Genomic DNA, 14,690 nt, shown 5'->3' with positions numbered 1-14,690 from the left:
GTTAATATATGGCTAAATCTTCTCAATATGTATTTCCAATATTCCGGGTTCTGACATAAAATTTGCTGATTGGTTAATTACATGTGCATAAATGGGAAATGAATGTATTATATGCATTTATACGTTCTCGATAAAGGTATAAAATTACTCTGAACGGGATTTGGTTTTATTTTTGCATCCGTGGATGCATGTATGGGATGCAAATATTTAGCGCGTTTTTAACGAAATATAAAGAAAGTCGTACAGGAAGTAAAATAACAAAAGAAACTATTTTGGTTTCGTGTTGAGAGACACGCAGCCGACAATGATGTACGAGACATTTACATGATTTTTGTTGATATAATCTTTGTTTTGTAAATATTTCCTGGACCAAAGGATATAAATGTTTTCATAAATGATCGTTGAGCGGCGTATCTGATCAATAGCGCAAGCTTTCGTCTTTTTTTTCATCCGTCCTTGTTACTTATATAAGAGAAGCTAACGCCTTGGGTTATCTGTTGTTGCTTCGACCTAAGTGTCTCAACATTTGAGGCTGTGTCAAATTGTTTGAGTGCAAAATGCTTATGGCAAACTATGGTAGGCATTTTATTTAATTCTATTCTACATGTATGTGTGCATTTGTTATATAAATGGCATTGCTATTAGCCAGGAATTGAGAGTAAACCAAAATTAAGCGATAGGTACATTTGTTTATTATTTATAAGAATGCGTGTAGATAATATTCATTTGAAATGAAATATTCAATCTTATGATTTCTGATATGTTATGTGCATGTGTGCGATATATACTTATTTTTATAGATATGCACAAAACTTATATTTGTTAATGTATATGTGATACACTATTTCAGGTGTTGTGCTTTATTTGGCTGCCGTAATCCCACTGGTCTTTTCTCAGGTAAGTGCAAATAGTTAGTTGTGATAAATATTTGACATGCTTATGTTGTTCGGTGTAACTAGTCACTACTGACTTAGATTGATGCAATATTTATACAGTGAAAAATGTGAACGCCATATTGGTATCTTTTCTAAATTTCAGGGGATGTAAATTGACTACAATTCTCAAATGTATGCCGGTAATGGGTGCATACTTTTAAAGAGTAAAATTTGAATTATATAGTAACGACAGCGGTAGGACTACATTTTTAAACATATTTTGTAATATACAATCTACAACAGTTTGACTTACTGTTTGGAACTAGGGACATGTAAAATTCATAAACATAATCAAATATTTATTTTATATATATTGAACAAACAGGGTATCAGATATAAGTAGACAAGACCATGAACCTAGAGAACCGTCAATAGAATGTATATGACTACAGTAATTACTCGTCTATAATTTATGACTCTATTTGGCGCTATTGCGCTTATCTGGTGACACTTCGATTACGTATTTTTACAACCGTCATAATGTCATAAAACATCGCAGACGAATGTCTCAAGGCAATGGACCATGACATTTGTGTAATGGGGACATGTATACCGGTAATAGACAATGGTTTCACCCAACAGTTTAACTTGAAATATGTATAAAAATAGTGTATACTATACGGCGTGGTATTTTATGAGCACGTGCTTTTATTCGTTGAAACAATTGACGCTTAATGAAATATAAATATTTATGTAAATTTCTCTGATTAGTTAAGAAACAGAAACCATAAAAAACATCCTATTCTACCGAACTTTTTGTATGTTTCCCCCATTTAACATGTATCCGTTTTTTTCAGATCTGTAGCGAATCCCAAAATGATGACATCAAGAAAGGCATGGGAGAATGTCAGCGATACTTCAGCAATATAAGAGTTGAAAATCCAAATGAGATTGTCAACGCTTGTAAAAAGTAAGTTCGAAAAATAAAAACAACTAAACTCATTTCCTATTTACCAGCCCTGTATATTTGTAGTACATTTATTACTATTTATCAGCCTTACACTCGTGAACTATAATAGCATAACTCTAATGCCTGAATCGTTTCCTAAATTCTTTTAAGGTTTTGTTCGTGCAATTATTAAAGGATACACATACTAACACGAAATTTGTGGAATATTCTTTGTTCGATTCTGGTACGGCAACTAATATATAAACAGTGTATTTCACGCAAAAAAACAGTGCTATCGATTTATAAAAAGGTATACGGTAGCGTCGGGTAAAACAAATTCGTCACTCGAGTATCATTTGATGATACAATACTGTATGGATTAACGAACGCCTTGCTTGTGTTGTTTAAACAGTGAACTTAGTCGGTATCTAATGGTAAACGTATGATTCTCCTAAAACTAGTCTGTATTTGAAGACTTATGAAAAAACACATAAACTAAACAATGCACATACATATGATAATGATTGAGTTTTGCATTTCAGCATAGACTCTGGACTGTGTTGCGTGGAAAAGGTTTTCTCAGCATGCCCTCAATCGGTGTTAAGCCTTATTTATCGTCGCACATCAAACAAGGCATATTACAGAGCGATTTGCGACAATCCAGAAGGTTCGTATAATAAATAGCATATAGTACATGTAGATATCATTATAGTTAATATAGAGTATATATTTAACTCAAATGTCGATTGATATTTCTTTGCTGTTAAACAATACACGTCTCATATTCAAGATGCTGACGTTGGACACATTTTTTTTTACAAAGGTGTAAAGTTCTTTAATAGATCATTGTTTTATTCTTTACTGAACCGCCTTTTATTATGCTTCATTTTCTCATTAAAATAACAATCCGCCACTGACTTCACCAACATTTTAAGCATGTTTAAATTTTGTTAAACTCTGCATGTTTGCGTTTTCGTATTTATGAATATCCTTTATTCATACGCCTTAAGTACGCAAATACAAGCTATCAGTTTCAGTTAGTTATACCTAAAATGCCGCTTTGACAAGGTTGCGCTGTAATCCATGTACTTGAAAAAGCTTCTCGTATCACTTATTTGTTGTGCCGTAGTATTAAAAAAAGTTAAATGCATCGATAAGATGTGCATCGAAGAAGGTTTATAATAAAATATGTATTGAAGTATAAGCTTTGACCACTAAACATGACCTTGACCTTTAGAAGATCCACCGACTCAATTAGTTGTAATTTTCGCCAGGTTATTTTTCCAACCTTTAATACCTTGTTAAGTTTAAAATTAATCAAAGTCTGCCTTTGTTTACAGATTGGTCTCGCATTCACACAGTCCGCTGTGATTACAACCTTGATAACACAACATGTTGGCCTGCATTTGAAGCATCAAGGAAAAGCAATGCGGATCCGTATTACAACACTGATCACACGCGATATAAAACAGGATACTGCAAGTAATTAATGTTGACCATTATTTAAGAAAATGCAATACACATAAAACGTCTTTGTTTTGTTATCTGTTATTATTCGATATATATATTTACTGGATACAATTAAAACGAATGTTTTGGTCAGCGCTCATGAAATTATCTTGTTCTTGGATCACATCCAAACAAAACAAACAAAACAAGATACAACACAGTTTTATTCAATTTGTAGTTATCAAATTAACATTCCTTTATTGATTCACATTTGAAAGATGATTTTTCGATGTCCTTCTTTCATGCAAAATGTTATCATGTAGTTTTTATCTCTTTTTCATGAAATAATAAAATATTATTTAGCCTTTAAGGAAAGGTCAAGTTAATTGAAATAAGTATGTATATGTTTTGTTTTTCTAGTGCAAAACGGTATTCACTCCGTAAGATATTACATACAAACATAGAATATTATGTACATACATACAAAACTTTTTATAAAGTTTAAATGAAAGTGTTATTCAGTCAACATACATTGATATAAAATTAGAATTGTGTTATATTTCAAAACACAATATTATAATATTTTTGAACAACGTATTTTAAAACAACAACACACTATCTTGTAAAATACAAACTAAATTAATGTTGAATATACGTATGTATATCATATATTAAAATAAATATATTGTGTACACATATAAATATATATATATATATATATCTATATATATATATATATATATATATATATATATATATATATATATATATATATATATATATATATATATACATATAAATATTAACGGAAGCTTCCTACTCTATTTGAATGCAAATGTCTAGGGCTGCCAATGAATTTGTGACGTGTTTGGAAAACAACCCGCTCAAGCCTACTGCCAATTGTCCGGAAGGCCTATCCTCCCTTCTCACCGGCATCAAAGTCGTAGAATACAGCTTGTCGGATTGCGGAAACGCCCAAAAGCATCCATTGTTCACGAAGTACGGTGGTCCAATCAACTGTCATTCTGATGGTTCAATGAATCCTGGAGGTGCTAGCGTCAAGCGGAATGGTCGAGCGATGTGGGTCACCGTCTTGGTTTATTACCCAGACTCTTCTTGGTATCATAGTTACCTGTCAATCTATGATGGGACTATAAAACATTTGTTTGCAGTCAAGGCACGATACATATTAAATTGACGCGTTAACAGATTTTTGCATTTATGCACAATTATCATTAAATTATATTATACAAATCGTAAATAATAATGAATAATTTGTTTTATCAGTTGTATTATATTGCTTGTTTTTCTGACTTCTCATATAACGACATCGCTAATCATAGCACATAATGAACATAATGTGTATCACATATTAAGTTGTGTTGTTTTTTGTAAACTCTGCAATTTTCTTATACAATGCAATTCAGCACTTACTACTCAATTTTCTTATGTGCAATATTTTTAGGATAAATGATATACATACTAATCATACTTATTTTCAACATTAATTAAGTTTATACTGTACACGCTAGTGTAAATGTTTTGTTATTTTACAATACTTGAATTATAACACAATTATAATGTTATATGAATATTTGTTGAATGTCCGACAATTATATATATGTACTCGTCAAATAGCTGTACAAAAATACTCTTTTTATAAATTTCATAATACTTAATGAAAAGTTTTATATGAATGTATATAATATTCTGCGTTTGTATGTGATATTCTACGGAGTGAATACAATGTTGCACACAGAAAACCTGTCGACGTATTGTATTAAAAACAAAAAAATATAAAGCCGGAACATTTTTTCTTTATCTCCCATCAATCACTGAAAGTGCTATTGTGCTGAATGTGATGATTTACATCCACTGATACTGAAACAGGAAAAAAATGTTAACAAAAAAGTCAAAAGATGTCGTCTTTCTATAATATGTGAAACAAAAATTCAATAACGAAATGTTCTGTTTCAATCAAAACGGAAGAAAAAGTAAACAATGCTAAAGTTGACGGACGGACCTTTACGTGTAAATTTAAGATTTTGCATTGCCAGTTGTTTGGTGGGTTTTTAATAAAAATCTTAATAAGTATATAAACTGATGCGGTCAATTATTAAGGAAACATATATATTTACATATTTAATAACATTGATATGGCGGTATATTCGGTAGATGAGCCGTGTAAAATCAGCTTTAAAGGCAAACATAAGTAAGAAACCTTTAACATTTTAACTAACATTTATCAAAAACATAGAAGATATTTCTTGGATTTGGTGGAATATCGATTTGAATTCACGAGATATCATAGTAAATAATATTTTCACGAGTGAAAGTATTTTTTTGTATGTTCATGAGTGATTAAAAATCGAAATTCCACCGAATCAAACACATTTTCTTTTTGTTATGCTTTTCTTTCACCGTTTATTTACATTGTTAAAAAAAATATCTGGCGAATTTCGCTAGACTATGAAGTCATTTCGTTAAAAAAATGACGTCATCTTACAAAAAAACAGTGACAATTATCGATAATTTAAAGTTTGTTTTCATATTTTTTAAATTCACTGATGTTTCTCTATGAGCCACCGGAAAGCATAAATTAAAAAAGCATTATTACCAATATATAGTGTATGTTTTCTGTATTTTTAATTATACATACCAAAAGGTCATGATAATAGGATCATACAGCAATAAGTAGTGTATATAATATCTAACATTATACATGACAGTGGTTGTAAACAATCGTATTATTTACATATCGGCACAGGATGGCTATCGGGCATTATGTTGTTTACATTAACAACCACCACCCATCATTATCACCACCACAATCACCACCACCACCTCCGCCACCGCAATCGCCACCACAACCACCACCACCATCATATCATCATCATCATGATCATCATTGCATTGACCGGTCTTGCCGTTGGGGGGAATGAGGGACGACGATACAGAAAATAAATCCTCCGCCCGTTTGGCCTGTTGTGGACTGCTGAGAGTAATTTATCCATGCGGAGTGATGTCCACTCTTTCATATTGTCCATCCAGCTTTTCTTCTGACGGCCTTGACGACGATCTCCCTCTAGAGTGCCCTGAAGCACAGCCCTGCACTGAGAGTCATGCCTGGTGACCAAACCAAGCTGGCTTTACTCGTTTGACGGTCGCAAGTAGTGGCTCATGTGGGCCAACCAGTGTTGCAGTCATGTTCCGGATATTTGCGTTTGTATTTTTCTCCAAGTAGGAGATGCGGAGACGCGTGTGTTCCAAGGTCTGTATCCTGCGCTCTGTGTCTAAGTGAAGCATCCAGGTCTCGAGGCAACACAGTAGGGTGGAGACTACAGGGACTTGTAGAGCCTGTACTTGGTGAGGAAGCTGATTGAGCTGCTTGCCCACAACCTACTCTGTATGGCCGTCGCTGCGGTCGGCATTGCCATTCTTATATCGACCTTAGCTCTACTCGAACAACCCTTGGACAGGGTCGCCCCCAGGTGCTTGAAGCAGGTCATTTCTTCCAGCTTCTCACCGTTTATGGTGATGTCTACACTTATGTTGGTCGTACAGTGCACCATGATCTTTGACTTCCTCGTGCTGACCTCCATCCCGTATGCTCCAGCTCTTTCATAGCGTCTGTTGGTTAGATCTTGAAGTTCACTGCCAGTACCACCCGTGTGGTCATTGTCATCAGCAAATCTCAATTTTGAGATGGGTCTTCCACCGATGGAGATAGAGGTGTGGTGGTCTAGGAGAGTCTCCTGTATTATATTTTCAAGGAAGGGTTGAACAGGACGGGTTGAGCAGACATCCCTCACGGACGCCCACTGATGTACTGAAGAAGCCCCTCTTCTGTCCACGAGTACGGCGTCTGCATAGAGTTATTAGATGCTTGCATCAGCTATTCGTCTATGTTGAATCCTCTCATAGCATGCCACCGTTATCATACCACACGTGGTAGAACACTTTCTTAAGTCGATTAAGTTATGGAAGAGGTCACGTTGGTGTTTCAGATGTTTCTCAATGATGACTCTGTAGTTGAAGTTCTGTTCTACTGTGCTCCGCCTAGCTCTAATGCCAGCCTGCTCTTTTGGCCAGCAGTTCATCAGCCTTACTTTTCAATCGATTGACGATGATGCGTAGCATGTATGTATTGGGATGACTGATGAGGCTGTTGGTGAGGTTATTGTTGCAGCGCTTGTGGTTGCCCGTTTACGGTATGGGGATGACCAGAGACTGGGTCAACTCCTCCCAGATCTTTTGGCAATAGTGCTGTCATTGCTGCAGTCGTTGCCTCTCTTCCGTGTTTTATCAGCTCGGAAGGGACGTCCTCCACTCCAGGAGATTTCCCTGCATTAAGACTACGCACTCTCTCATCCACCTCTGCCTGAAGTATGGGCGGACTTTCGTCGCCCGCTTCTGGTCTGGGATCCTTCTGAAGGAGACCGGGGCTCGTTGAAGTTATAGAGGTCGCTGTTGTATTCAGTCCATCTGTTTAGGAGTGCGGCACTCTCGGTCAGGAGATTCCCGTCAGCGTCTGCTGACACTGGCCTTGGGCTGACTGGTTATTGTGAGGGTCTTTACTGTGCTGAAAGCCTTTTTGCTTTTACGTGTGCTCATCTCTTTGTCAGCTCTTAAAAACAAACAAACAATCATATTAAAAAAACTACCCGTTTGAATTTTTCCTGGATGACTTTCTACAGAAGTAAAATCTGAGACTTGAAGGTAGGACATCTAAAAATTTTCAGATTCAAATGATATTTTAAATGTTATTGTACAATGTTAAAACTGAATTTTAAAGTGCGTGTAACCAATGTTTAAAAAAAATAATCTATTACTCTGCATATGAATTAAGAAGGAAATGTGTTTTTATTAACATACTGGTAATTATCAAACATGAACGTAAATCCATATTCGTTCAGGAGAGATGTTACATTCGTTACCAAATTCTCTTTACACGATAATTCCGTCTTTAAGAGCATCGTTATAAGCAGTCCTTAATATTCAATATATTCACTGTCATTACTATTTAACCAATATTGAATTATTCGAATGTAGCTGTGGATATAAAGATAATATCTGCCCAGTTGACCATAAACTGCAAGATAACACGCATTGCTTCTTACTCTTAGTAATCGTTTACATAATGTACGGTGAATTTGTTCTGGTTCTTTTGATTTGCTGTCATTGCATTTACAAAACAAACATCATTTGAGGATGTAAAGGCCTTTCCATTAAGATGTTCAACGTTTTTACGAAAATTACCGGTGTAATTAAAAACAGTACCTTAATAATTAAAATCATAAACCACGTCGATTGGTAGGCTATTATAGGTGCATTGTTTATTTGTTTATAAATTCAATCGTTTTCGAAAAACCATTATTTTAGTTTTTGTAGAATGTACAGTTAGACCACATGTACAACAATACGAAAACAATAAATCTAATTGTCTCTGAGTTTCTTCAGATGTTTTTCATTTAAAAGCCATATCATCAGCAAACAATAACAAAATAACAATAAATTATCAATACTTTAGCCTGCGTAAATGTTACACACCAAATAAAGTTCAAAATTTTTGTAAACCAACAGTGTAGTTAACATATTCAGAATGAGAAGAGCTTAACTTGACACAAAATTAAACTGTTTAATACACGTCTTTAACAATTCTAAGCAGTCTTCCATCAATACCAGTTTTATACATTTTCCACCAACATGCATTTCTATAAATAGAATAAACACATGTCATCATGTAAACGTATATGATGTAGATCCTCATATGTAAATTGCATCAAATTCAATAGTCAAGTTTCGACATGCCTTCACTTGAAAAATAGAAAACTGGGGAATTCCATGCATCTATTGCGAAATCGTTTTTTTACAGTATAGTAATTTAAATCACTATTTAGACCATAACGGCTGATTTGCGAACCTTTGGATCCTATTACAGAGCATCAGAATTACATAGGTCCGATGTTAATAAGTTGGGTTAGGGTTCGGGTATTATTTTCAGAATTTGAATTTTCGAGCTAACATGTTAGCTATCTTCCCTTATAATTATATTTAAATGTTAAATACAATGATGTTCACACAGCTGGCTGAAAATGGCAGAAGGAGGCACCGATCGTGCCATGTCAGAAACTGAAAGCGTTCCCGATTAAAGCAGCCTGTACAGTCGTCACTCTCGGGTAGGACAGAGATGGAAAGTGTTCGCAGACAAAGCAGCCTGTACAGTCGTCACTCTCGGGTAAGTCAGAGATTGGAAGTGTTCACAGACAAAGCAGCCTGTATAGTCGTCACTCTCGGCTGGGCCAGAGACCGCAAGCGTTCCAAGGCACAACAGCCTGTTCGGTCGGCACTCTCGTGTAAGTCAGAGACTTAAGGTGTTCCCAGACACAACAGCCTGTACTATCGTCGCTCTAGGGTAAGTCAGAGACTAAAGGTGTTCCCAGACACAACAGCCTGTACGGTCGTCACTCTCGAGTAAGTCAGAGACTAAAGGTGTTCCCAGACACAACAGCCTGTACAGTCGTCACTCTAGGGTAAGTTCGAGTAGTGTTTTATACAGGAAGGAAAAAGGGCGTGGTGCAAAATTTCAAAAAAGGGCACTTTAGCGCGCGACATCCATAAAAAGGGCACAAATATATTTGTATAGTGACTTAATAACAAGCTTTGTTACACACAAACATTGTATGTATAGTTTTGAGATTTATTGTTGAATAATTAAACCAACAAAATCCAGAATGTATATTTTATTATGTGTTTTATATGTTCATGTAGTAACAAAAAACAAGATTAAACACCATAGGATATATATCTTATACAAACTATAGCTTTTCAAAGAAGTCTTAGAATACTGTTAAATGAGTTACCTTCTTAAACAATTATTTATATTTAAAACGTTACACACATTGCACAAACAATTCCTTTATATGCATCTTAAATGGAGATTCACAAACACTAACACTTTGTTGAATAGTCAAAAAGTTCTGCGTAATGACATTGTTTTCATGACCACGTGTTGTATTGTGTACGTTTTATTTCACAAAAAGTGTAACTAGGAACGGCGCCGTACTGTCTTTTGTTCATTGTCAATTAATTCAATATACGTTAATTGGTCTCCGATATAAACTTGTTTTGCTTACAAAGCAATTTGCATCAATTTCTAATTTACGTTTCGTCGAAAGTGGAATGCCAAAATCGGAAAGCGTACGTTGCGACATTCTAAACACGAATGATAAGTGGTACAAGTTCAATATTTTTGTAAAATTCATATCTGTGTTTGCCAATTAACATATTTTGACAAGTTACAAACGGGTCATAATGTTCTTAATTGAACCAATGGTGCAGGCCTACTACTGTTACAACAATTAACAACTTTTGGCCAAACAGGGTCCAAGACGGGGTATCATCTTCTTTGCCGACATTCACACGTTATTGTAATCAAAACATCGTGACAATAAACAAGCACGTGCTCCAATTAAGCGCGGTCTGCCTAACCGTGAACAGCAAACGTGTTAAGATTGTCGTCTGCTACAATTCATCAACACACATCTACTGTGAGCCTGCGCCAATTGTATTGGATAGGAGGTGGAGCGTTATTTGAATCGACAGCTTTAATACGAGCCTGCGCCAATTGTATTGGATAGGAGGCGGAGCGTTAATTTAACCGACAGCTTTAATATGTCACGGGTTGCTATTTTCGGCGAATGGCCAATTTTCAGGAAGTACAGTGGACGTCATGGGGTTTTGTAATCGGCGTATGGAAACAATTATCGGGCGTAATATACGGCCGTACGCCGCTTAGTGCAAGCCCTGTAAATTAATTTTTATTAACTTAAAACTGTTTTGCATTAAATTGAAATCAAATCAATATTGTACAGATACAACTGGTGTTTTTTTAATTTAATTACGCGTAAAAATAAATGTTTTGATATAACTGAATTATGCATAAAATGCACAATTTTCACGTGAATAACATCGAGGTTTTCATCAAGTCTCCTAAGTAACTGTGCACGATTGTATCAAGACCGATTAGTGTTACAAAGCCACTGAAATTATCGATTGATATTGACACATGGTTATTCACGCATGACGTATTCACAACCGCGCGAATCTTCGCTGATAATAGTCGGCTTAGAAGCTTGGTTAAGAGGCAAATAAGATGTTATCAGTAAGGTCGCGCACGGCGGAAAACAGGGCGGTGGCCTTTGAAAAGGGCAGCGTGGCGCTGATTTGCTTTGAAAGGGGCAGCGAGGCGCTTCAAAAAAGCGGCGTGGCGCCGCGCCACGCTAAAACGGCCTGGATAAAACACTAATTCGAGACTGAAAACGTTCCCGAATACAGGAGACGGTACGGTTGTCACTCTCGGGAAAGTCAGGGACTGAAAGCGTTTCAAGATGCAGCAGCCTGTACAGTACTCGATTAAGAGCAGACTGTACAGTCGTCAGTCTCGGTTACGTAAGATATATATATATATATATATATATATATATATATATATATATATATATATATATATATATATATATATATATATATATATATAGAGAGAGAGAGAGAGAGAGAGAGAGAGAGATAGATAGATAGATAGATTAATAGATAGATAGATAGATAGATAGATAGATAGATAGATAGATAGATAGATAGATAGATAGATAGATAGATAGATAGATAGATAGATAGATAGATAGATAGATAGATAGATAGATAGATAGGAAGGTAAGTAGGTAGGTAGGCATGTAGGTAGGTAGATAGATAGATAGATAGATAGATAGATAGATAGATAGATAGATAGATAGATAGATATATAGATAGATAGATAGATAGATAGATAGATAGAAAGATAGATAGATAGATAGAAGATAGATAGATAGATAGATAGATAGATAGATAGATAGATAGATAGATAGATAGATAGATAGATAGATAGATAGATAGATAGATAGATAGATAGATAGATAGATAGATAGATAGATAGATAGATAGATAGATAGATAGATAGATAGATAGATAGATAGATAGATAGATAGATAGATAGATAGATAGATAGATAGATTTATAGATAGATTTATTTCAGTATAATGAAACAACATGATAAAATATATCTACATGCATGATAAAATACCAAAACAATAAACATGTATGAGAAGTGAAACCATGTCATTAACATTACAACAAGGATTACACAAAAAAGAGAACTTAATCTCTTATTTTCATTGCGATCCTTGGATATTGATAGTACATGTATTGACATAGAGAGGCATGGGATGAATATCACAGCTTTGAGTTATGAAAGACAATCATTTGCATAAAAAAGTAGACATTTTAAAATGCGGGTAAATTAATAACTAACTACATGGACCTCAAAGGATGATTACATATTAAGAAGATGAGTTTTAACTGACAACTTGAAAGTAGATAAACTTGTAATATTCCCTAAAGCAGAAGGTAGTTTGTTCCACAGAACACAAACGTTAAATGCAAAAGATTTAGCACCAAAACCTTGACTTTAGGTAAAATATAGCACCCACTTTCACTTGACCTAGTCTTGTATAAATGAAGAGTGTTAAAGGGAACAAAGTTTTCACTAATATATTCAGGAGCCAAACCATTTTTGATTTTGAAAACATAACAAAGGGTAGTTTGTTTCACTCTTGTTTGAACAGGTTACCAATTCAAAACCTTAAATTGTTCAATACCTATATGTGACATATGACCTAGATTGAGGACAAACCTAATAAATTTATGTTGTGTGACCTGAAGTTTTTCTTTCCAAAATGTTGTAATACCATGATACCAAAAGCAACATGCGTAATCGAAATGACATTGGATTAGAGCCATGACCAGAAGTTTCTACGTGTGAAATGAGAGAAAATCACGTTTTCTATACAGGAACTTTAACCTTGTATTGGCCTTTTTAACAACAGAACTAGCCATGAAATCACCAGATAGAGACTGATCAAGTGTAGCACCAAGATATTTGACTGAAGAAGTTGACTGAATATGAGTATAATTACAACTAACATTGACAGTAGCACCTGACTTTAATCTAGGTTTAGAACCAAATAGAATTGTCTCTGTTTTACCTAAATAAAGAGATAGTTTATTGTCAATTAACCATTGACTGACAGACTGTAATTCATCTGACAGTTCTTTTTCAATAAAAGACATGTTTTCACCTGCAACAAGAATGGCAGAATCATCAGCATACAGAAGAAGTTTATTTTTAACCACTTCCTGCATATCATTCACATATATTAAGAACAGAAGTGGCCCCAAAATGGATCCCTGGGGAACACCGCATGTAACCTTAGCACTAGAAGAGAAAGAACCAGATACATCAACAAGTTGTTGCCTGTCAGAAAGGTATGACTTGAACCATTGTAAAACATCAGGACTGAGACCCATGGCTTCTAATTTCATAAGAAGAACTGATTGGTCTACTGTGTCAAACGCTTTTTGAAGATCCATTAAAATCATACCTACAATGTAACTTTTATTCATATGAAACCTAATGAATTCTGACAAATAAATAAGGCAGGTGTCTGTGGAAAAACCACATCCTTAACCAGATTTAAATTTATATAATAAATCCTTTTCTTAAAGATAAGTGCAAATTTGGTCATTAACAACCCTTTCAAAAACTTTTGAAATAATACTTAAAATAGACACAGGCCGGTAAGTACCTACTTCAGTTTTATTATCTTTTTTTAAAAAGAGGAACAACTCTTCATTATCATCCGGTACAGTACCTTGTATCAGTGACAAATTTACAATATGTGTTAAAGGAAAAGTAATAATAGTTGCACTATCCCTAACAAAACGATATGGAATACCATCTAAGCCAGTAGATTTATTTTCCCCTAGCTTATTCAAATACTTTACAATACTATTTTCAGACAGCAATGAAAAAGCATAACGGCTAGGTGTAATGCCTTTTGATGGATTAAAATTAGATACAAACTGCTTGCTAAATCTGTTCAATGCTGCAGGTAGTTTTGCAGTAAGATTAGATGCAACAGTACAATAAAACATATTCAATTTATCAGCAACCTTGAATTTATCAAAACAGATTTCATCACCTATTTTCAGACCAATGTTACATGAAGTTGATGAATTGCCCTTTTTAGAAGGTAGATCAAGGTTCTTTTAAGATTTCCATAAGGATTTATAATAATTTTTATGATTTTCAAAAGATTCACTAAAATATTTTTTTAGGCTTGAAAAAATACAATCATTGTCTTTGTTTCCAGGTGATTTGAAGTTAACAAAATGTTCATCAGAGACTCAAAGCGTTCCAAGATACAGCAGCGTGTACAAACGACACTCTCGGGTAAGACATGGGACAGCAAGCGTCTAGAGACAAAACAGTCTGTACAAAAGGAAATCTCGGATAATTCAGAAACCGAGAGTGTTCTAAGACG

At 34.7% G+C, this 14,690-nt stretch overlaps 1 protein-coding gene across 1 annotated transcript; it reads left to right on the top strand.

Moving 5' to 3' along the window:
- Positions 1-440: 440 nt before the first annotated feature.
- On the top strand, positions 441-5,074 carry LOC127866501 (uncharacterized). The gene is made up of 6 exons (XM_052407062.1): positions 441-576; positions 851-897; positions 1,733-1,845; positions 2,367-2,491; positions 3,165-3,306; positions 4,117-5,074. Exons 1-6 carry the CDS (start codon positions 558-560, stop codon positions 4,469-4,471), a joined length of 801 nt encoding a protein of 266 aa, XP_052263022.1. The 5' UTR covers positions 441-557; the 3' UTR covers positions 4,472-5,074.
- Positions 5,075-14,690: the final 9,616 nt, after the last annotated feature.

Source organism: Dreissena polymorpha, chromosome 1, assembly GCF_020536995.1.
Source record: "Dreissena polymorpha isolate Duluth1 chromosome 1, UMN_Dpol_1.0, whole genome shotgun sequence".
Taxonomy (NCBI): domain Eukaryota; kingdom Metazoa; phylum Mollusca; class Bivalvia; order Myida; family Dreissenidae; genus Dreissena; species Dreissena polymorpha.
The sequence above is the reverse complement of the archived record's forward strand: the minus strand, read 5'-3'. Positions and strand labels throughout refer to the sequence as shown.